Source organism: Ambystoma mexicanum, chromosome 8 (assembly GCF_040938575.1).
Source record: "Ambystoma mexicanum isolate Mex_15411 chromosome 8, UKY_AmexF1_1, whole genome shotgun sequence".
NCBI lineage: Eukaryota > Metazoa > Chordata > Amphibia > Caudata > Ambystomatidae > Ambystoma > Ambystoma mexicanum.
The window spans coordinates 173,952,546-173,975,049 of record NC_090929.1 but is presented as its reverse complement, the minus strand read 5'-3'; the positions used below and the strand labels follow the sequence as shown (position 1 = coordinate 173,975,049).

General features: G+C 48.4%; 1 protein-coding gene across 1 annotated transcript in view; it reads left to right on the top strand.

Moving 5' to 3' along the window:
- Positions 1-22,504, top strand: part of SNAPC4 (small nuclear RNA activating complex polypeptide 4) — a 676,731-nt gene that overhangs the window by 368,236 nt on the left and 285,991 nt on the right. Inside the window, exon 16 of the mRNA XM_069609574.1 lies at positions 111-602. Within this exon, the coding sequence (XP_069465675.1) occupies positions 111-602 (492 nt within the window). The remainder of the gene's footprint in view (positions 1-110; positions 603-22,504) is intronic.

Below are 22,504 nucleotides of genomic sequence, written 5' to 3'. Positions count from 1 at the left end.
CATCAATAATTTCCTAAAGAAAGGTAGCAGCATTATAAATTGGAGGTAACATAGATGCATGCTTGCCAGGATAGAGTGCTTATGCTGTGTGGTTTTGTTTTATTCATTAGAAATATGCAAACAGACACTTGATGAAGAAGGAAACTGGTGACGATGAGTGTGCCAGCTCTTTGGAGGATTCAGAAGACAGCTTTACCAGCGAAAGCAGCAGTGAAGAATCGCATGAGTTTGAGATAGAGTTCATGGACAACTCTGAGAATGAAGAGGTGCCTTCTAGAGTTAAAAAACCGACTTATTCTGTGGCAGCATTAGATCTTTGGATCCCAACTCGAGAGCACACTGTGGGGTTCAGGCACAAACATTCAACCGAACAGATCGTATCTGGCAGTTTGCAGCCATTTCAAAGAACATCAAAAGGAACCATTTTCAAAACCATCAAACCAACTGGTCAAACGTATGTTTCCACTTCCAGTCCTTTTGCCGCTGAATGTTCTGAGCCAGTGACTGATGTAACACCATGTCCTACTACTGTTCTCAGGAGCTTTACCAGTTCATACTTAAAAGATGTTACTTTGGAGGACCCATCACAATTATTGAAGGAGGTAACGTAGTTTCATTCATTTCACTTTGTTGGTGGCCCGTGCACCGTTGATCGCACTACTCCATGTGTTGATGGCCTCACTGCTCCATGTGTCTTTGGTCTCTCTCTGTCACATGTTGTGTTGGTGTTCATACTGCCCTGTGTTGTTGGTTTCCCTGTCCATATGCTGATGGTCTCTCAACCCAATGTGCTGATGGTTACCCTACACTATTTGCTGTTGATCTCACTGTCACCTTTAACAATACTCTTGCTACCTCCATTTTCAGTTGGTTTCCCTGCTCCATATGCCATTGGTTTTCATCCTCCATATCCTACTGGTGTTATCCCCATAAAACTTTTGGTCATGCTTTTTTTGTCACTTGGTCAACCTCCCTCATGTGCCCACTGATTGGTCACTCTACTCATGCACTTTCCCTCCCCACTTGGGGCTGTTGGTCTATGGCTGCCCTTCCCCATGTTCGCTGTGGTCACACTCCCACATGGTTTGTTGGCTGCCTTCCCTGATGTTCCCGTTGGCTACTCTTTCCCTTGTGCTTACTGGCTATCTGCATCATCTCTGCATTTGTCACCTACTGCTGGCAGCTCCTTTGCCAAACCCCTTGTACCATGTGTCCTCTGGCCAACTCGAACTGTGTGCCCATTGGGCACCCAAAAGCATGTGCTTGGTTGTTATCATGCCCCATTATTTGTTGGTCAGGCTACCCATATGATCAGAGGGAGGTGGAGAGAGTCTTGGAGAAGGTGGTAAAGGAATATCAGTGGGTTTTGGAGAGAGACTTGGAAGAGTTGATAAAAGACCATCAGAAGGTGAAAGGAGGAGAGTATGAGGAGTGGCAGGCCCACTGGGGCGTGGCAGCAGGAAGCAAAAGGATAAGCACAGGAGTTGGCAGGTTTCAATGGTAGGTGTCTAGGCCCTTGAGACTTTGTCTACCTGCTCCATTATTGGTTGGTTTTACTGCTTCACAGCCCTGTTAGTCACCCTACCTCATGCTTCTCTTATCCAATTTCATATGGTAAATAGTTACCTTGCCCTAATTTTCTTTTTGACTCCTTACTCAGGATTATGATAGATAGCCATACCTCATGTTTCCTTTGTCTTCCTGTATACATCTGCTTGCTGCTTACCTATCTCCATGCCCTCTGATTGACCATGATCAATGTACTGTTTGTCTTGGCACCCCATGTGCGTTCACAACTCTGTGATCCATATGCCACTTGGTCATGCTGAACCAGGTGCTACCTATTCACCATGAACCTTATATTCTTAGGTGCCCCTCAACCATGTTCCACCAAGCAATGCTATTACATATTCGCACACTTCACTGTGACCAACATTTGGTAGCTTACAATGAGCCATGTTCACTTGGCTCACCTTTTACCATTTGCTCCTGGATTCCTGTGCCACCCTGCTCCACATGCCCCCAGCAACCTTTTGCACCTTGCTTACCCTGAAACATGGTCCCAATTCACCCCGAATCTGTGAACCTTTCTCACCCTGTACTTTCTGCCCTTGGATATGGTGACTCATGAAAGAAAAATCTGTCAACCATGAGGTACAATTTTGAGTATGTATTGTAAGGAAGGCATGGTATAAAGTTAAGACATGCACAAATAATCACAGTTAAAGGGTGTTTACTCAACTGCAAAATGGGTGAGATAAACGCCTAATCTAAACCTAAATCTAAGATGGGAGCAAGCTATGACTATCAAATAATAACAATGCAGTCCTTGTGGTGTCTAGTCAAATAAAAGGGCCTTTACTAAAAGAAATAACTATTGCCAATCCTTACTGCTATGCTACAAAATAGTGTGGTATAATGTTGACAATAAGAAGGAAGTGTTCACAAATGATAAGTCAAGATGTTAGGCTGTGCGCCTCCCTTCCCCACATTTTTAGCATGGGACAAGGTGGGTCACCTGAGCATAGCACACTCCAGGGCTCCTCCGGCACGAGGTCCCAGTTCCTTTCACCAACATCAGGGCCTTCTGTGCCCAAGTCTCTTTAGTGCAAAGTCTCTCGACTTAGAAGATCTGATGTCCCATAAACAATAAAGAAATGTTCCTTTCTCAATATTCACGTAGGGCGATTTACTCTTCACCCAAGATCCCCCTCAGTCGGGTTCCGATCCTTCTTCCATCGTTTGCCTCTCTCAGTCAGGCTCAGAACAACTTTAATCTGTAGGCTCCCTCAGTCGGGTTCACATTTTCTTAACAATCTTCTTGGGTGTTTTACTCTTCACCCAGGATCCCCCTCTCCTCGGATCAGACCTTTTTCTACCATTAGTCCACCTCAGCCAGGCTCAGACCAACTTCAATTTACAGACAATCGAAGACTTTCGAGTGTACACCGGATTCAATGTAACCCGCTGCAGGACCACTTCCATTTTACAGTTCAACACTTCTTCCCCTCTCAGAAAAAGGGCGGGGGGGCTTCAAAGAGATACCTTTGAGTGAGCACCCACGCAGCGTCAGACCACTCTGTATCGGGTACCAATCTTAGTTTCACAAACTTAACATATATTCAAGTTCTCTTTCTTCATATAATGTTGCTGCATGCAACCATGAGCATAAAACAGTCCGGTCTGCTATCAGTTTCTCCAACTTAACAGCTGTGCTGAACTCGTTGGCGTTGCTTTGCTGTCAGAGTCGAGGATGGTACCACGGTGGCAACCACTTCTCCCAGCCCTGGCTATCCGTGCGGTAGGGCCCTGTGTACCTGACACACACTACACCGTTCGTCAGCTGCAATTCCCGGTCTTATGTTTCTTTTCCTTGAAAGTCGCGGTTCTGTGTTGTAAAGGGCAAGGGTAATTCCCTCCTTGTCATCCTCTCAGATCTCGCCGCCTTTCTCGTCGGTTTAAACTGCCGTCTCAGGATAGCTGCTTCCTTGTGCGTTTGGCCTCGCTCAAAGTGTGCCTTTGTCCTCCGCCTTTTATCCATGGAGGGGGGAGTGTAATGGGAGTCAGGTGTGTGTAGTTATCAGTAATGGCCTGACTCTGCCTGACCCTTGTGTTGGGACATGTCAGGTAGACGGCTCTGGTGCTAGTCCGTTGTCGCTCACAACAAACTGTCCTTGAGAAGGTGTTGTGTCAGAAAAGGGGGGGGGAGTTTCTAGATATCCTACCAGGTAGATTGGGAAGAGGTGCCATAAGGAAGGGGATACCACGTCTCACCTTTCGCTGCTCCACTTACACTCCCCGAAGACCCTCCATCCAGGCGATCCTCCCGCACTGGTCCAGCGACCAGGAACTGGATCCAATAGTGATGCCCGTGTCCTGGCCCCCTGGATGACAGCTCCCTGTGAACTAGCGGGTGAGACAACTTCAGTTTTCTCGCAGTATTTAGAGTAATTAACCAGCAAGAATGTTACGCTCACCTGACTTCCACAGAGGCGCTGGTCTGGTTCGCGCTGCTGACCTCTTCTAAGGTGATGCGCACGGTTCGGAAGACGGACTGGACCGGGCCCCCAAATCTGGCTTGTCTGGCTCGCAGAAGTATCCTTCTGTAGGTGAAAATAGGGGATTAACTGTCTGCGGGGTAATGCAATCGGCCTCCCACTTTCCCCTCTCACCCTCCTCGAAACCCTTCTGTGCTTCCTCGTAGCGTCTCACCTTAGGGTCTGGAAGGACGAGCTCTCCATGGCGCGTTGGTATCCAGTTACTTCACTGGATTTTCGGATTGGTGAGAACCAAACTTGCTTGGCTTCCAGATAAGTTTTTTGATGAGAGGTTCCCCTTGTGTCCATGCATTAATGTACTAATGCTAGTGTCTTTTTCCCCATAGGGGCCGGGGTACGGAATGCCGGGGAACAGGCACCGACCCGAGATGAGAGGTGAAATCCTTGTAGAAATCAGGTAAGTCTTTAATGAGCGTTTTTTGGTAATGTCTTTTCATTCGCTCATTAACGCTGATGTCTCTTTTTCCCCTTAGGGGCCGGGGTCCGGAAATGCCAGGATGCTGCGCGGACCCGAAATGAAGAGGGAATGAATCAACAGGTAAGTCTTAACATGGAGAATTAGCTTTCCTTATTCTCTTCTCTCTCTTACCTTTTGTTCTGGTCTTTTTCTCCCTAGGCGCTGGGGCGTGACTGTGAATCCGGATGATCGCTGCTGAACATGGAGGCGCCCTGTAAAGGTGAGTGGAATGCGGCGCTGCAGCGATCGACGCAATGAGCTTTTAAATAAAAGATTTCCTTTTCAGGGTTGTCGGCGAGATGTCTCCGGGATGCGGATTTAGCAGGTAAGGACTTTTCCTTCTTCTGTTCTCTTCTTCTCTTCCTTTGCAGGTGATCCAGGATGCTGGCAGGCGTGGCAGAAGTCAGGATGCAGGAGCAGACACGGTGAGCGTCCAGCTACTAGATGCAGAACAACGCAAAGCACGTGTGGCTGTTCGGGTGGGGTTTAAATAGCTTTGGAAGAAGTTCCAGGTATGTATCCCTCCCCGACCACGCCCGGATGGTAAATTAATCTCACAGGTAAAGCAGTTCCTTTCAGGCCTCAAGGAGGCCGGGATCCTGCAGCATGGTCTGCATCAGGTAAGTGCATCCAAGCACTCCCATAATGAGCCTGGCGCCTAGGGCGCCAGGACTGATGTCTTTTATGAGCCTGGCGCCATAGGCGCCAGGACACTGTCCAAAGGGCCCCTATATGGGGTTGCTGGGTCGTTCCTTGGGGACTGAATGTCCGCTTTCGGGGACGCAGGGCTTGAACCGGCTCCCCGGGAGCGGGCATCATGACAGCACTCCCCCCAAGACTCCTCCCAAGGTTGTTCCCTCCGGGGGTTTTGGTTTGTCTGGGAAGAGTCGGTGGAATTTCCTGACTAATCGAGGTGCATGCACATGGTCGCTGGGATCCCACGACCTCTCCTGAGGTCCGTACCCCTTCCAATCAATTAGGTAGAACAGTTTTGACCTAAACATTTTTGAGTCTAAAATGTTCTTCACTTCGAATTCGGGCTCCCCATCTATTAGAATAGGTTCTGGAGGTTTGAGTAGTCGGGTTCCGGGTACCACTGGTTTCAGAAGTGACACATGAAAAACAGGGTGAATTCGTGTACTAGCTGGTAAATCAAGTTTAACAGCCACTGGGTTAATTATTGCCGTAATAGAATAAGGTCCCAGATATTTTGGGTTAAAAGTTCGAGGCCCTTTGAGTGGTAAATGTCTGGAAGCTAACCACACTTGATCCCCAATCTGATACGGAGGTGCTTCACTCCGATGTAGATCAGCATTCTCCTTGTATTTTCTCTTGGCTTGTCGTAAATGCGTAGTTGCCTCTTTGAAGGCTTGGGTAATTGTAGAATGCAGATGTTCTACTGCAGGCATTCCGAGGTTCTGAGGTGAGTCAAGGTTTGAGGTTCGAGGGTGATGCCCAAACAAAGTATAAAAAGGACTGTGGCCAGTTCCAGAGTTTACCGAATTATTATATGCGTATTCGGCTATCCAAAGAATGTCTTTCCAGTTGCTTTCAGATTGCTGTAACATACATACACCGTAAGTACTGCTCAAGGGTCTGATTTGTCCTCTCGGTCTGACCATCGGTCTGAGGGTGGTAACTGGTCGATAATCTTACGTCGATCTGCGCATTTGACAACATTTGCGCCAGAAGTGGGAAATGAATTGGCTTCCTCGGTCAGAGATTAGTATAGATGGGAATCCATGTAGCCGAACAATATTTTCGAGGAATTCTTTGGCTAGGACAGAAGCTGAAGGTAAACCTTTCAAAGGAATAAAGTGGGCCATTTTGGAAAACAAATCCACAATTACCAGAATAGTATTGTACCCCGAACAAGGAGGCAGGTCCGTAATAAAATCCATTGATAGGGTGTGCCAGGGTGCTGGCGGTATGTCTAGAGGTTGAAGGAGACCGGCTGGTCTTTTCTTTTGACTTTTATTTTGGGCTCATACACCACAGGACATCACAAAAGATTTAACATCTTTTCGCCAAGAGGGCCACCAAAATTGTCGTTTCACCTTTTCCTCTGTCTTGGCAATACCAGGGTGTCCCTCTATTAATGTATCATGATAACCAGAAATAACTAGTTCGTGTAATTCCTTATGTGGCAGGATTAAGCTTCCTTGGAAATAAGGTAAACCATTATCTATGGTAAAGTGTGATCCCTTATGTATCCATTCCTGTAAGGTTGTAGGGTCCAGGAGTTGTTTCACTCTGGCTTGAATGTCTTCAAGCGTCTGTAACGAAGTCATGCCTAGAATCCTCTGTTCGGGAATTATTGGTACTGGTTCTGAGTTTGTATCAGATTCTCCCATTCCAATTCGGGATAAGGCGTCTGCTTTGCCATTCTTGCAGCCAGGTCGATAGGTAATCACAAAATCAAATTCAGCGAAAAACAAAGCCCATCGGAGCTGCCGTGATGACTGAGCCTTGGCGGTTTTCAAATACTGTAAATTCCAGTGATCAGTGATCACTGTGATGGAATGTCGAGCGCCAAGCAGATAATGCCGCCAGGCTTTAAAAGCGGACTTAATGGCTAACAGTTCTTTGTCCGTGATTGCATAATTAACCTCGGGTGCCGAGAATTTTGTGGACCAAAATGCTACGGGATGCAGTTGGTTGGTTTCGGGATCTCTTTGGGACAGGACAGCTCCCATGGCTAGGCTGGATGCGTCAGTCTCGACGACATAAGGGAGATCTGGACGCGGGTGTTTCAATATAGGTGCGGAGGTAAACTTAGCTTTTAAATCCTGAAAGGCCTGCTCGGCTTCTTCAGACCATTCAAAACGTTTATTTTTCCTCAAGAGTGCAGTAATGGGTTGTACCACGCGTGAAAATTCCACGATAAACCTGCGATAGAAATTGGCAAAGCCGAGCATGCTTTGAACCCCTTTTACAGAGCTAGGTGATGGCCATTTGAGGATGGCATCCACTTTTCTTGAGTCCATTCGGACTCCTTTGGGTGTCAGGATGAAACCTAGAAACTCGACTTCTGTGGTATGGAAAACACATTTCTCCAATTTAGCAAATAGTTTGTGTTGGCGCAGTTTTTCAAGTACTGCCCTGACGTGTTTTCTGTGATCAGATTCCGAAGAGGAGTACACCAAAATGTCATCGATATATACGACAACACAAACATCGATAAGTTCCCGAAGGACATTATTCATGAAGTATTGGAAGGCAGCCGGCGCGTTACACAATCCGAAAGGCATCACCTGGTACTCGAATAATCCGTATTTAGTACGGAAGGCAGTTTTCCATTTGTCGCCTTCTTTAACTCGTACCAGATGATAAGCCCCCCGGAGATCTAACTTGGTGTATATGCAAGCGTCCTTCACCTGGTCAAGGAGTTCAGGGATCAGAGGCAGAGGATAACGGTTTTTAACCGTTATCTGGTTCAATGCGCGGTAATCCATACAAGTTCTAAGGTCGCCTTCTTTTTTGGGCACGAAGAACAAAGCCGAGGATGCCGGGGACTTTGACGGGCGAATAAAACCATTAGCTAGGTATTGATCCAAATATTGTCTCAAATGCAGATTCTCAGGTTCGGTAAGGGCATAAATCCTGCTACAAGGGGGTTGTGCACCGGGCACCAGATCGATTTGGCAATCGTACGATCTGTGATGAGGTAACGTGTTGGCCTGTTCCTTTTGGAAGACGTCCTGATAGTCTTGGTATTCCGGAGGTAGTTGCATGGAGGCAGAGGTTACAGATGCTAGATTAATCTTCAGGTTTTCTGGGTAGCAGGTTTGTGTACAATCCGGGAAGGTTATTCTCTTAGCTCGCCAATCAATTCGAGGATTATGTGTCTCTATCCAAGAATAACCTGAAACTGTGTAGCCTTGATTACATCAAACACAACACCCTCCCGATGGCCGTCGGGACCAATAAGAGTCACCTCAGTAGTGGAATGTGTTACCGGTCCAGAGGCAATTTCAGTTCCATTGACTGTGGTGATGACATCTTTGCTGGTTTTAGGACGGAGAGGGAGGTTAATCCTAGAGACCAATTCACGATCCACATAGTTTCCAATAGCCCCACTATCGATGTATGCCTTTATTGCATGCAACCGCTTAGGCTGTTCTGGATCTACGAGAACCATTGGCACAATGAAATGCGAGGTCTGAGAGTTAGTTTTCAAGCTCGGCAAGCGGACCCCTACACTTGTTGGGCGGAGTCGTTTCCCGAAACAGAGTCTTCATGGTTTTTATCAGCGGCTCCTACCGCCTTTCGGGGCGGTTTTGCCGGGCAATCTCGTAGAAAGTGTCCAGAATTCCCACAATAAAGACATAATGTTAACTGCCGCCTCCTTTCACGTTCCTTTTGAGTTAAGGGTCCTTTAACCCCTCCAATTTGCATAGGCTCAGAGACATCAACTCCCTTGGGATTAGCATGGGTCTTGACCAACACCCAGGTCTCAAACCTGGACCGATCTGCTTTTCTGTTTTGAAGTCTGTGATCCAATTGGACCACTAAGTCTATATACTCTGTGCATTCTTGGGGCGGATTTACAACTTGGGCCAAGACATCTTTAAGTTCTCCGCGTAGGCCTCGATAAAACAACGTGACTCTTTTATCCTCTGGCCATCCCGTTTCCACAATTGGTCTATTAAAGGTTGCAATATAGGATAGGAGGTCCTGATTGCCCTGTCGCAGGGATAGAAGTTTGTCATCCAGAGCCTGCCCCTGAGAGTGTCGAGCAAATAACCTTTCCATGCTTGCTTGAAACCTTTGAAAATCACGGAGAATCGGGTCATCTTGAGTAACCAGTGGAACTGACCAATCGGCAGCACAGCCGCTGAGATATGACAATACAAAGGCTACCTTGGTCTGATCATTAGGGAAGGCCCCAGGTCTGCATAGGAAGTGCAAACGACACCGATTCATGAATACGGCGAATCGTTTGGGGTCCCCAGCACAGCGTTCGGGTGGGGCCAGCGGCATGTTTCCAGGTAGATTAATCTGCACAGGGTTACTGGAAACCACAGGAGCGGGATTCCCTCCGGAACCGGGTAGAGGAGTTTGCCCAGCTTGACCTTGCAAAATCTGTCTGGCCAGGTCATCAGTTCTTTCCTTTGATATTATTAATTCCCTCCTGAGGGCATTAGTCTCTTGACGAGCGGCATGTACTTCGGCCCGTAATTCCCCCAGTAATTGGGCCAACTTATCAGTCGCAGAACTTTCCATAGCGCCTGGGTGGGAATTTGTAGAAAGGCTTCGCGTTCTGTTACGCTCACCTGACTCCCACGGAGGCGCTGGCCTGGTTCGCGCTGCTGACCTCTTCTAAGGAGATGCGCAGGGTTCGGAAGACGGACTGGACCGGGCCCCCAAATCTCGCTTGTCTGGCTCGCAGAAGTATCCTTCTGTAGGTAAAAATAGGGGATTAACTGTCTGCGGGGTAATGCAATCGGCCTCCCACTTTCCCCTCTCACCCTCCTCGAAACCCTTCTGTGCTTCCTCGTAGCGTCTCACCTTAGGGTCTGGAAGGACGAGCTCTCCATCCTGCTTCTGATGCAGGGGCGCGTTGGTATCCAGTTACTTCACTGGATTTTCGGATTGGTGAGAACCAAACTTGCTTGGCTTCCAGGTACATTTTTTGATAAGAGGTTCCCCTTGTGTCCATGCATTAATGTACTAATGCTAGTGTCTTTTTCCCCATAGGGGCCGGGGTACGGAATGCCGGGGAACAGGCACCGACCCGAGATAAGAGGTGAAATCCTTCTAGAAATCAGGTAAGTCTTTAATGAGCGTTTTTTGGTAATGTCTTTTCATTCGCTCATTAACGCTGATGTCTTTTTTCCCCTTAGGGGCCGGGGTCCGGAAATGCCAGGATGCTGCGCGGACCCGAAATGAAGAGGGAATGAATCAACAGGTACGTCTTAACATGGAGATTTAGCTTTCCTTATTCCCTTCTCTCTCTCACCTTTTGTTCTGGTCTTTTTTTCCCTAGGCGCTGGGGCGTGACTGCGAATCCGGATGATCGCTGCTGAACATGGAGGCGCCCTGTAAAGGTGAGTGGAATGCGGCGCTGCAGCGATCGACGCGATGAGCTTTTAAATAAAAGTTTTCCTTTTCAGGGTTGTCGGCGAGATGTCTCCGGGATGCGGATTTAGCAGGTAAGGACTTTTCCTTCTTCTGTTCTCTTCTTCTCTTCCTTTGCAGGTGATCCAGGATGCTGGCAGGCGTGGCAGAAGTCAGGATGCAGGAGCAGACACGGTGAGCGTCCAGCTGTTAGATTCAGAACAACGCGAAGCACGTGTGGCTGTTCGGGTGGGGTTTAAATAGCCTTGGAAGAAGTTCCAGGTATGTATCCTTCTTCCGATCAGGTATGTATCCTTCCCCGACCACGCCCGGATGGTAAATTAGTCCCACAGGTAAAGCAGTTCCTTTCAGGCCTCAAGGAGGCCGGGATCCTGCAGCATGGTCTGCATCAGGTAAGTGCACCCAAGCACTCCCATAATGAGCCTGGCGCCTATGGCGCCAGGACTGATGTCTTTTATGAGCCTGGCGCCATAGGCGCCAGGACACTGTCCAAAGGGCCCCTATATGGGGTTTGCTGGGTCCTTCCTTGGGGACTGGATGTCCGCTTTCGGGGACGCAGGGCTTGAACCGGCTCCCCGGGAGCAGGCATCATGACAAGAATGTGTCCTTTTGGTCATTTTTCACGTCATGTTATACTTTATTCGCACCAATCAAAATATTGTGTAATGCATAATGAAATATGCCTTTACTGTTTTGAAAGCACACACATAATTAGCACCTTGTGAACGCTCTGTCATATACCACTTTCCGGCCAAATACCTAATTTCCTTTCACCAGGAATTCCTAAAAATGAAAGACCTTTTTGATTGAAAGACCTTTTTTGATGAAATGCCTATCCATCTTCCTGCATAACTTCGGAACCATGTACCTTATTAGCACCGACTCACAGAGATAAAAACCAAAGTGTTTACAAAGTCGAAGGCAATTCATGAGTAGTTGTGTTAAATTAGTGAACATTCTTGCCAACACACCACAGTCTTGTGTAAAAAGCTTTGTCATCCAATGTCAGATGACTTCTATAGGGCCAACATGGAGCTTAATGTCTCAAGCCTGAAAACATGATCAAAGCTCTCCAACCTTACTCTCTGTCCCCATCCTTAGCAGACACTGCTCTTGGTACCCCAAGGTTTCATTCTTGACCAAGAGAGAACCTTATAGATGCGTACGGCTGTTACCAAGAGCTGATCTTCCTGCTCCTAATACTTTCAATGATCTGAGCCACAGTGCACACCAAGGTAAACCTTTGCAGTTTTTTTTATGGCAGGGTTTCAGACAGTCAGCCGATCATATCAAACACAACGTGGCCGTATCCGCTGCGTCGGTACTCGTAAGTTTGATCACATCGCAGCTGGCTATCCATTGGCTCCCGAACAAAGTGGCATATTTTCAAATTCGTTTTCCTACCTTTGAAATCTGTACACGGCCTAATGACTTGCTGCAGTAATAACCATTGCTGCATTTTGACTCGTTTTTTATGCAAACATTACCATTACTTCAACCACAGCAACGTTTGAACTGCAATGTCTTACCACATAAATGAAACGACTTGATTTATGATATAGTTCAAAATATACATGTTTATTTCTTTAAATCAATACCGCGACAGACTGCCAGTGGAAAGAGTGTACATTCGAATTGATTTGGGAAGAACAGATCGAAGAAAGCTTAAGCAAGGAAATGTGCTTTGCCAAGAAAACATACTTTCTCGCTATACTCAGTGGTTAAAAAGTTGTCAGTTGTTGCACCGGAACTGGCTTTTTGCCTAGGGAATAACTAACTAAATCCCTGACATACCTTATAACACCCACATGTAAACCTTTGCTGTGCAGCGTACTTTACACCATAGTTGGATGGTAAAACGGCAACCTTCCAGATACAAATGTACATGCAACCGGCGCACATGGGAAATTGTTTAGCAGTTTGCTCATGTCATTTTGCTTTAAGAGCTCATGTGCATTAGGAAGATGTTTTAATATTGTACAGACGTCTATTTACATTACCAGTAGCAAAAGATATTGGTCTGGAATGTTTGCTAGGCCCAAAAGTACAAGGCAGCAATGAAGATGTAGCACAGTTCTAGCACTCGTGTTCAAACTGCTTTTTTTCCTCTAGAGACAGTCCAAATTTAAGGAAACATTTGTGAAAATCTGCAGAAGTATTGTTCATACTTGTTCATAGTTACAGAAGATAATTCTTCTGGAACTGTCCAAGCGTTTCAAAATCTGCAATTGATTTCTAGAATCTGGCGAGAATTTTAAATGGCTTTTCTCATAAGAAAGCTGCTTTTTGTGTTGAAAAATCAGCCCTGCAGATTTGGACTATCTCTGGTTATCTTCACTGTGTTATTGGATTTTCGTGATTATATATTGTAAGAGTGCTGAAGAAGGATGCTGACGCAAAAAGGGCGCGGGGGTTTGTAAAGACTTTTATTTGTCAAAAAAGAAACCCTCATTCTCCTTAATACTAAAAATGGGCTCTCAAAATGTCAGTTAAAATCAATCTCGACTGTCCTCTGTCAAAATCTACTTCTATCCCTTACACTACAACTAAAGATTATCAGCAGAAAAGTTCCTTCTCCAGGAGAATTACTCCCTCCTTCACCTGGTAATTGGGTAAATGTTATTTGGTAAAAAGAATAACAGGGGGAATGACTGCCTTCCCCTTAACTTGTGGTTCCAACAAACCTTCACAACAGTCAATTTTCGGTACTTGGAGAATGCCTGCCTTCTCCTGGTATTGGTTTACCGCCTCCGATAAAGTTCGCACAAAAGTCAGGGGGAATGACTCCCTTTGCCTGATGCCACTTGTTCAAAAGGACTCTGTTTCTTCAACTTTCAGAACCAGGGAAATGACTCCCTTCTCCTGGTATTGGCAGAGTCGCAAGTCCTTATGAGCGCCTCAGTGGCCTTTTTCTTGCCACTGCAACAAGGATGCTTTTCTCAGATACTTAATATACTTCTGTTAGGGTCCCAGATCCTTCTCTGATGGTCAGTGGATTTGTTGTTGCCACTGCAATAAGAAAGTTCGTCTCTGTTGCTTGATTCACTGGACTCGGGGTCCTAGACCCTCCTCTGGTGGTCAGTGGGGTTGGTGTTGCCACTGCAACTGAGAAGTTATCCTCCGATGCTTGGTTCACTTGGCTTTGTGTCCCATACCCTTCGCTGGTGGTCAGTGGAACTGTTGCTGCCGCTGCGACGAGGAAGTTCTCCTCCGATGCTTGGTTCACTTGGCTTACGGTGCTAGACCCTCCTCTGGTGGACAGTGGGTTTGTTGCTGCCACTGTGATGAGGAAGTCTCCTCTGATGCTTACGATTCTTATATCAGGGTCCCAGACCCTTTTCTGGTGGTCACTGAGTTTATTATTGCCACTGCCACGAGGATGATCGATGCGCCTTTTCCAGTAGTTTGACTGTTACTACTGGGTTGGTGGAGAGCCTCTAGAGCCTGCCTCTCTTCAACCCCTGTGTGCTCCCGGGTCTCTAATACCTCCCATTACCTTTGTTAGGACTTCAGTAAGCCACCAGGACTTCCTGGGACTGGGATGCATCTCTTTGTGTTGCTTTCCTCTGCCTTTGTAGCAGGGTGGCAGCTCTGTGCTCTCCTGGACTGCTCAGCTTCTTCTTCCTGTGTATGTATGTGTCTGCTCCAGCTGGACCCACTGAGAACTCCCTCCGCTCTTCTGCTTCTCTGGTCAGCCGACAGGGTTTGAAACTCCTGCTCACACCTGCTGCCTATCTCAGCTGGCCTTGACAAAGTCTTCAGTCCTTCTTTTCTTCTTGTACAATGTTCCCTGTCCTGGCCTAGCAGATTGTCAAAGTCCTTTGCTGCTCTTGATGAATTGATTTTCATGCATCCTCGGGGCCACCTTCGTACCAGTACTAGCACAGTACGTAATCTTCATGCTTCCTGTGCTGTTCTTCGTCCTGGTATTTTCTGTTGTGGTTGTTTCCCCTACCCTACAGAAATACATGGGTCTACTCTCAAGAAATTTGTTGGACATGGAGGGGGTGTTAGGGAAGGATGGGGTGTGACATTGGGCAACAGGCTATACCCTATGTGATCATCCTCATCCCCAGAGGGAGAGTCACTCCCATGAGATCCTCCTGGATTATACCACCCCTATGGGGACTATTGGGTAGCAGCTGCACCTCCCTGGCCTCATGGGAAAGAACTCTCCACTCCCCCCCAGGCAGCAGTAACGATACCTTGCGAATCATCACAATATTGATATCAAGGCAGAGCCTGGCCTCCCCTACACGGTACTAATGGTAGATGCTGAACATTTCTTTGACAGTGTTAGGTGTTGATTTCCTGAGCATTAGTTGCTAGACTCTAAATTATAGCATTTTATATAGAATGGATCAAAAAGGGGCGGCAATTCAATGATGACCAAACAACACCATCCTGACCTTAGCCAAGGCCCTTTTTATAGATGCCATTATGAAAGTGCTCATAATTGGATGCTCCAGCAGAATCACCTGCACAGCTGCCAGTACCCATTCCATCTGTACTGCTACTACTGGCTCTGCCCAAAACATAGCCAAACACATCACATCTGGTATCTCCTAAAGTGCATACACCACTGTCCCCTTGTCATACACAAACCAGTCCCGCCACCATGCACCGTCACACCAGCACACACAGGTACTGTCCCTGGGTTGCAGACCACCTCCCGGGACGTTTCCATACCTAGGGTGCGAGGGAGTCGCCATGGTCAACGAGGGCGGGCAGTGCGGAAGGTCCGACCCGGTTTGTTGCCTCGTTACCATTGGCAACTCCCATGGAGACTACGTTCAAGCTGGAACACCCGACTGCGTTTACTTCCTGGTTCCGCGGCGCTCTCCCGATCACGTGCCCAGAATCCCGCTCACGTGATCAAGAGCCGGCACGCATAAAACCGGGAAGTTTGAGTTCCATCACCGCTTCACAGCTGTTCCACGACTCTGTTCGGCTTTTGCAGCATTCACGATACCTGGATACAACGGATTTTTTGGACCTTGGCTTACGGATTACGGATTGGCTTGCTGACTCCTCGGATCTTGTTGCACGGATATTGTTACTTTTGACCCTCGGCTTTTGGTTAACGGATTGCTTACGGATCACCCTTTCTTGACTCTACGATTTTGGCCACTGACGCTGAGTGGCAAACTCAGGTGCTCACCTAGTCACAACCAGCCTCTACCATCTGGGTTACGGTTGACACGGCTGTCCAGACCTACGACTCTCCCTCGCACCAGGCCCCCGGCACCCCAGAATCATCCTGGTTGGGTTTAGGTAAGAGATTTATACACGTTTCTGCATATCCCCGTATTGTGTCTGCCTGTGCTAATCTTACCTTCCCTTTAACAGCCTCCGGGGTCCAGGACGTCATCAGATCCGACGAAGAAACACAACACCTGTGGCCTCAAAGCTCGCACAGGGAGTTTCTTTACTCATCCCTGTGGGTGATTTGTGGACAGAGGTCCATTACTCTTCACTACGCGGCAAGTCACGACAGACTGTGAAGCCGTTGCGTCGTGGAGAGTATGGAACCGGAGGACCCCGTGGCTGCCTTGGTACAGGCACTCACAATGCTAAGAGCAGATATGGTTGCCGCTACTGCTACGATACACCAGAGATTAGATCTGATACAGAGCACACAACACCCCTTGCCCGCTGATGCTGAGTTCGGGGAAGCTGCTGCTGCAGCGCAACCCCCAACTACTCAACAGCCTCCCACTGCTCCTGCCGCACCTCAGGTTCCAATACTCATGTCCACGCCCTTTCCTTTGGCTGCCCCAGAGAGGTTCCACGGTGACCCCAGAAAGTTTCGCACATTCGTGAACCAGTGTAAACTGCATTTCCTCTGTAGACCTCAGGCTTTCCCTGACGCCACCACTAAAGCAGCGTTCACCTTGTCCCACCTGGCCGGCACCGCGGCAGAATGGGCCAACCCTTTGTTGGAGAACGACAACCCCGTCCTATACGATTTTGACCTACTAGTCACAGAATTGTCCCGTGTGTTTGACACGCGTCACAAAGCCCAGTCTCGGGACCTCGAGCTGTTAGATCTGACCCAAGGGAAGAATACCCTCCTCGAATACATAGCTCGTTTTAATCAATTAGTCGCTGAGACATCCTGGCCTGAACCAAAGAGGGCGGTCGTTTTCTATAGGGGGCTTAATAACACCATGAAGGACGCTATGGCTGTGGTTCCATCTTTGCCCACGACCCACACTGAGTTAGTGGATCTCGCATTACAAATCGACGCAAGACGTTCCGAACGTCGGTCTGAAACAGGAATCCCCCTTGCCACTCCACCCTCCTCTTTCTCTGGTACAGGCGTTGAACCCATGCAAATAGGTGGCATTCGCAGTCCCATCACGCAATCAGAAAGGGAACGCAGAAGAACTGACCATGCCTGTTTTTACTGCGGTCTACTTGGCCATTTTGTAAAATCATGTCCCCGACGCCCTAAACTCAAGAATCCGGTTTTTCCGAATGCTCGACCCTAGATCCGGGGACCGGATCGAGCAATGTTCCCATTACCCCGGATAGGAACCCCGCTTTTGGCGGAATCAGACCAGTGTTGGTACAGGCCATGCTTAACCCTACACCCGACATATCTCATGCCATCTCGATTTACATCGATTCAGGCGCCACGGGCAATTATATTGATATAACTTTGGCCAGATCCTTAAACTTGCCTCTGATCTCCAAGCAACATCCTGAGCCGGTACAAGCAGTAGATGGTACAGCACTGATATCAGGCCCTATAAAGCAACAAACCGCCCCCATCACACTCACAATACAAGACACGCATCAGGAAATCATCACCTTCGATTTGATTACGATGCCACAGTTTGGTATCATCTTGGGTCTTCCTTGGTTACATCTACATAACCCCTTGATTGACTGGAAGTCGGGGCAAGTCCATTTCGAATCTGAGACATGCCAGAATTTTTGTCTCACCGCACCTGATGACGCTGAATTCCCCCCACGGGCCCTAGGGGGCATAGCACAGCTCACTCTGCAAGAGGATATCCCTATGGCTCTCGAACCCCATGTAGTGGGGGCTGTTGCCGTTGGTTTCCCTGCGGATTACAACGGTTTTCGTGAGGTATTCGACAAGGGTTCCTCGGAGGTGCTACCACCACACCGGCCTTATGACTGCCCCATAGATCTAATTCCTGATTCCGTGATTCCCTCAGGCCGCATCTACTCCTTATCTCCATCAGAAGAACAGGCATTAAAGGATTATATACAGGTTGCATTGAAGGTCGGTCATATACGTCCCTCCACCTCTCCGGCTGCTAGCCCAATATTCTTTGTCCCAAAAAAGGAGGGCGATCTGCGTCCTTGTGTGGACTACCGCCGACTTAATTCCATCACCGTAAAAAATCGATACCCAATACCCTTGATCACTCCCTTACTGGACAGGTTAAGCCACGCTACCATATTTACAAAACTCGATCTCCGCGGAGCCTACAACCTGGTTAGGATCCGCTCCGGGGACGAGTGGAAGACGGCTTTCTGTACACGTTACGGATTATTCGAATACGTGGTCATGCCCTTTGGGCTTTGTAACGCCCCTGCTACCTTCCAACGTTTCATGAACGAGGTATTTCATGATCTGTTGGACGTATGCGTGGCAGTATACCTTGACGACATTCTCATATACTCACAGGACATAAAAGAACATATAGTACACGTCCGCGAAGTACTGTCCCGTCTCCGCCAACACTCACTCTACGCCAAACCTGAGAAATGCCTGTTTCATACTGAAAGCGTTGATTTCTTGGGATTCCACATTACACCTGGGGGTTTGGCCATGAACCAGTCCAAAGTCCGTGCGGTTTTGGACTGGCCAAAACCCGGCAATCTCAAGTCCTTGCAATCATTCCTTGGGTTCTCGAATTTCTATAGGCGTTTCATCCAAGACTTCTCATCTCTGGTAGCTCCTCTTACAGCCCTAACCAGCCCCAAATCGCCTTTTGTTTGGTTGGATGGACACCAGGCTGCTTTTGACGCCTTAAAGTCTGCATTTACTACTGCCCCTGTCCTGAAACATCCCGACCCAGAACTCCCGTTTATTGTGGAGGCCGATGCGTCCTCTTTTGCTCTCGGGGCAGTCCTGTCCCAACGTTGCCCTCATTCGGGTCAATTGCATCCAGTGGCATTTCATTCTCGGAAATTCTCTGTTACGGAACTACATTACACTGTCACGGAGAAAGAATTGCTCGCCATCAAAGATGCATTCTTGGTCTGGCGGCATCATTTGTTGGGAGCGAAGCACACAGTCATGGTGTTCACCGACCACCGCAACCTCCAGGATCTGGCCTCGCTCAAATGTATTAACAGTCGGCAGGTGCGGTGGCATTTATTCTTTGCGGCCTTTGACTTCCAGGTCAAACATCGTTCCGGTCTGTCCCATGGGAAAGCGGACGCATTGTCTCGCTCTCCGGGTGGGGTATCCTTACCTGTGTTTCCAGAAACCCTGTTAAACCAACATGTTATTTGCCTTTGCACCCCTCCTTTATCTCTATTGGACTCACTTCGCACATGGGTTTCACAACATCCCGATCAGGTCACCGAGTGGGATCCAGAGTTTCATGAAGGGTTGCCCTATATCCGAAACAGGTTGTGGTTGCCTTCTACCGACACTCGTAACCTTGCTCTGAAATGGTCCCACGATAGCGCCATCAATGGTCATCCAGGACAGAAACGCACGTTGGACATGCTCAGGCGTTGGTGTTGGTGGCCCTCCATGAAACACGACGTTGAAGGGTATGTTAACACCTGTGCTATATGTGCCCAGTGTAAGCATCGTAGGGGGCGTCCACTGGGGCTTCTACTTCCGTTACCTGTACCCCCCAGGCCTTGGCACACGGTTTCCATGGATTTCGTAACCGACCTGCCCCGGACAAAGGGTTTCGACACCATATGGGTGGTGGTCGATTCATTTTCCAAAATGGCTCGCTTCATTCCTTGTTCTGGCATCCCTTCTGCCCCAGCTTTGGCCGATCTCTTCTTTAAATCGGTCTTTTGTTTCTTTGGGTTGCCCACGATTATTATATCGGATAGGGGGCCCCAGTTCACTTCTCGGTTCTGGCGAGCTCTTACGGCTCTCCTGGGTATAGATTCCCGCTTTTCCTCCGCTTACCACCCGGAGACGGACGGCCAGACTGAGAGGGTGAACCAGGCCATGGAACAATATCTACGTTGTTTGATTCTGCAACACCAGCAATCCTGGCTCGGCTTACTACATCTTGCTGAGTTTTCGTATAACAACTCCACACATTCCTCCACTGGCTCTTCCCCCTTTTTTGTATTATATGGCCAGCATCCCCGCACCTTACCCATCCCGGACCTAGCTCCCTCTGACAACCCTGCTGCTGTCGCCTGTGCCCGCGACCTATCGGCTGTTCAGGCTCGGACCCTTACTCATCTCCAGGAGGCCCGGGAATCCATGAAGGCCATGGCGGATAGAAGGAGGGCGGTAGCACCTTCCTATGTTGTGGGGGACAGGGTTTGGCTCTCTTCTCGTCATCTTAGGCTACCTGGGTGTCGCAAACTTTTACCCCGTTTTGTGGGCCCGTATAAGATTACTGCTGTGATCAACCCTGTAGCCTACCGACTCTCAGTCCCTGCTTCCTGGCGCATACACCCCGTATTCCACACCTCTTTGTTGAAGTCCTGTCCGGCACCTACTCGTCTCCGGTCTACGCCTGGCCCGGTGGCGGTGGGTGACTCCGTGGAATATGAGGTTTCTGCTGTCTTGAGTTCTCGCTTTGTCAGGGGTGGGCTCCAGTATCTTGTTGACTGGGTGGGTTTTGGCCCCGAGGAGCGTTGTTGGGTTCCTGCTGGGGACGTCCATGCCCCGAGGCTTGTTTCACGTTTCCACCGGGATCACCCTTCCTGCCCACGTGGTCGTGGGCCATTGAGGGGGGGCTCTGTCATACACAAACCAGTCCCGCCACCATGCACCGTCACACCAGCACACACAGGTACTGTCCCTGGGTTGCAGACCACCTCCCGGGACGTTTCCATACCTAGGGTGCGAGGGAGTCGCCATGGTCAACGAGGGCGGGCAGTGCGGAAGGTCCGACCCGGTTTGTTGCCTCGTTACCATTGGCAACTCCCATGGAGACTACGTTCAAGCTGGAACACCCGACTGCGTTTACTTCCTGGTTCCGCGGCGCTCTCCCGATCACGTGCCCAGAATCCCGCTCACGTGATCAAGAGCCGGCACGCATAAAACCGGGAAGTTTGAGTTCCATCACCGCTTCACAGCTGTTCCACGACTCTGTTCGGCTTTTGCAGCATTCACGATACCTGGATACAACGGATTTTTTGGACCTTGGCTTACGGATTACGGATTGGCTTGCTGACTCCTCGGATCTTGTTGCACGGATATTGTTACTTTTGACCCTCGGCTTTTGGTTAACGGATTGCTTACGGATCACCCTTTCTTGACTCTACGATTTTGGCCACTGACGCTGAGTGGCAAACTCAGGTGCTCACCTAGTCACAACCAGCCTCTACCATCTGGGTTACGGTTGACACGGCTGTCCAGACCTACGACTCTCCCTCGCACCAGGCCCCCGGCACCCCAGAATCATCCTGGTTGGGTTTAGGTAAGAGATTTATACACGTTTCTGCATATCCCCGTATTGTGTCTGCCTGTGCTAATCTTACCTTCCCTTTAACAGCCTCCGGGGTCCAGGACGTCATCAGATCCGACGAAGAAACACAACACCTGTGGCCTCAAAGCTCGCACAGGGAGTTTCTTTACTCATCCCTGTGGGTGATTTGTGGACAGAGGTCCATTACTCTTCACTACGCGGCAAGTCACGACACCCCTCCACTAGACACAAACCTCAGAGAGGACACGCCTCCTACCTCCCAGTGACCCTCTTTCCACAGGAGAACATGTATCAGATGATACAGAGGTACTGGAATCTGTCTAAGCATTCCAAGAATGAGTTCTGTCCATCATGGAATTCTTCAACATGACATTTTCTGAGCCTTCACAAGTAGACTCGAGGGTACTGGAAGATATGCTGTGTGGCCAGCAGATAGGGGAGGAATCTCTTTGCAGCTTGATATCATCAAGGACGCCAATGGGGTCTCTCAGATCCCTATGGAACCTTGCCCGTGAAAATAAAACTAGTCTTTAGATGAGAACATGTCTCTCATCACAACTTATCCCACAATTGACAAATGTATCAGCTGCTCTTGCATAGTTCAGAGGTCATTGCTTCCTTATTTCTAAGTCCTTGAAAACAGAAATGCCATTTGATACATTGGCGAGTTCTGACTCATGTATCCATCATGTATTGTAACCCTTCTGTGTCTCTCCAGTTGCTTGAGGAGGTGTTACTTTGGTATTCAGCATGCATTGTCACTCTTCAGTGTCTTTCTCCAGAAGCTTGAGGAGGTCTCACTCCCGTATCTAGCATGCATTGTAACTCTTAAGCATCTCTTTCTCCTGATGCAGGAGGAGGTCTGACTCGGGTATCCAGAATGTATTGAAATCCTTCAATGTGTCTTTCTCTTGATGCATGAGAAGGTCTGACTCATGTATTCAACATACACTGTATCCCTTCAGCGATTTTGTTTTCTTGATGCTCGAGGATATCTGACTCCTGTATCCAGCATATGTTGCAATCATTCAGTGTCTCTTTCTCCAGATGCCTAAGGAAGCCTGTCTCCTGCATCCAACATGCATTGCAATCCTTCAGTGCCCATTTCTCTAGATGCTTGGGGAAGTCTGGCTTATGTATATAGCATGTGTTATAACCCACTAGTATCTCTTACTCCAGATGCTTGAGGTGGTCTGACTCCTGTGTCCTGCATACTTTTCAATCCTTCAATTTCTCTTTCTTCAGATGCTTAAGGAGGTCTAACTTCTATACATAGCATGCAT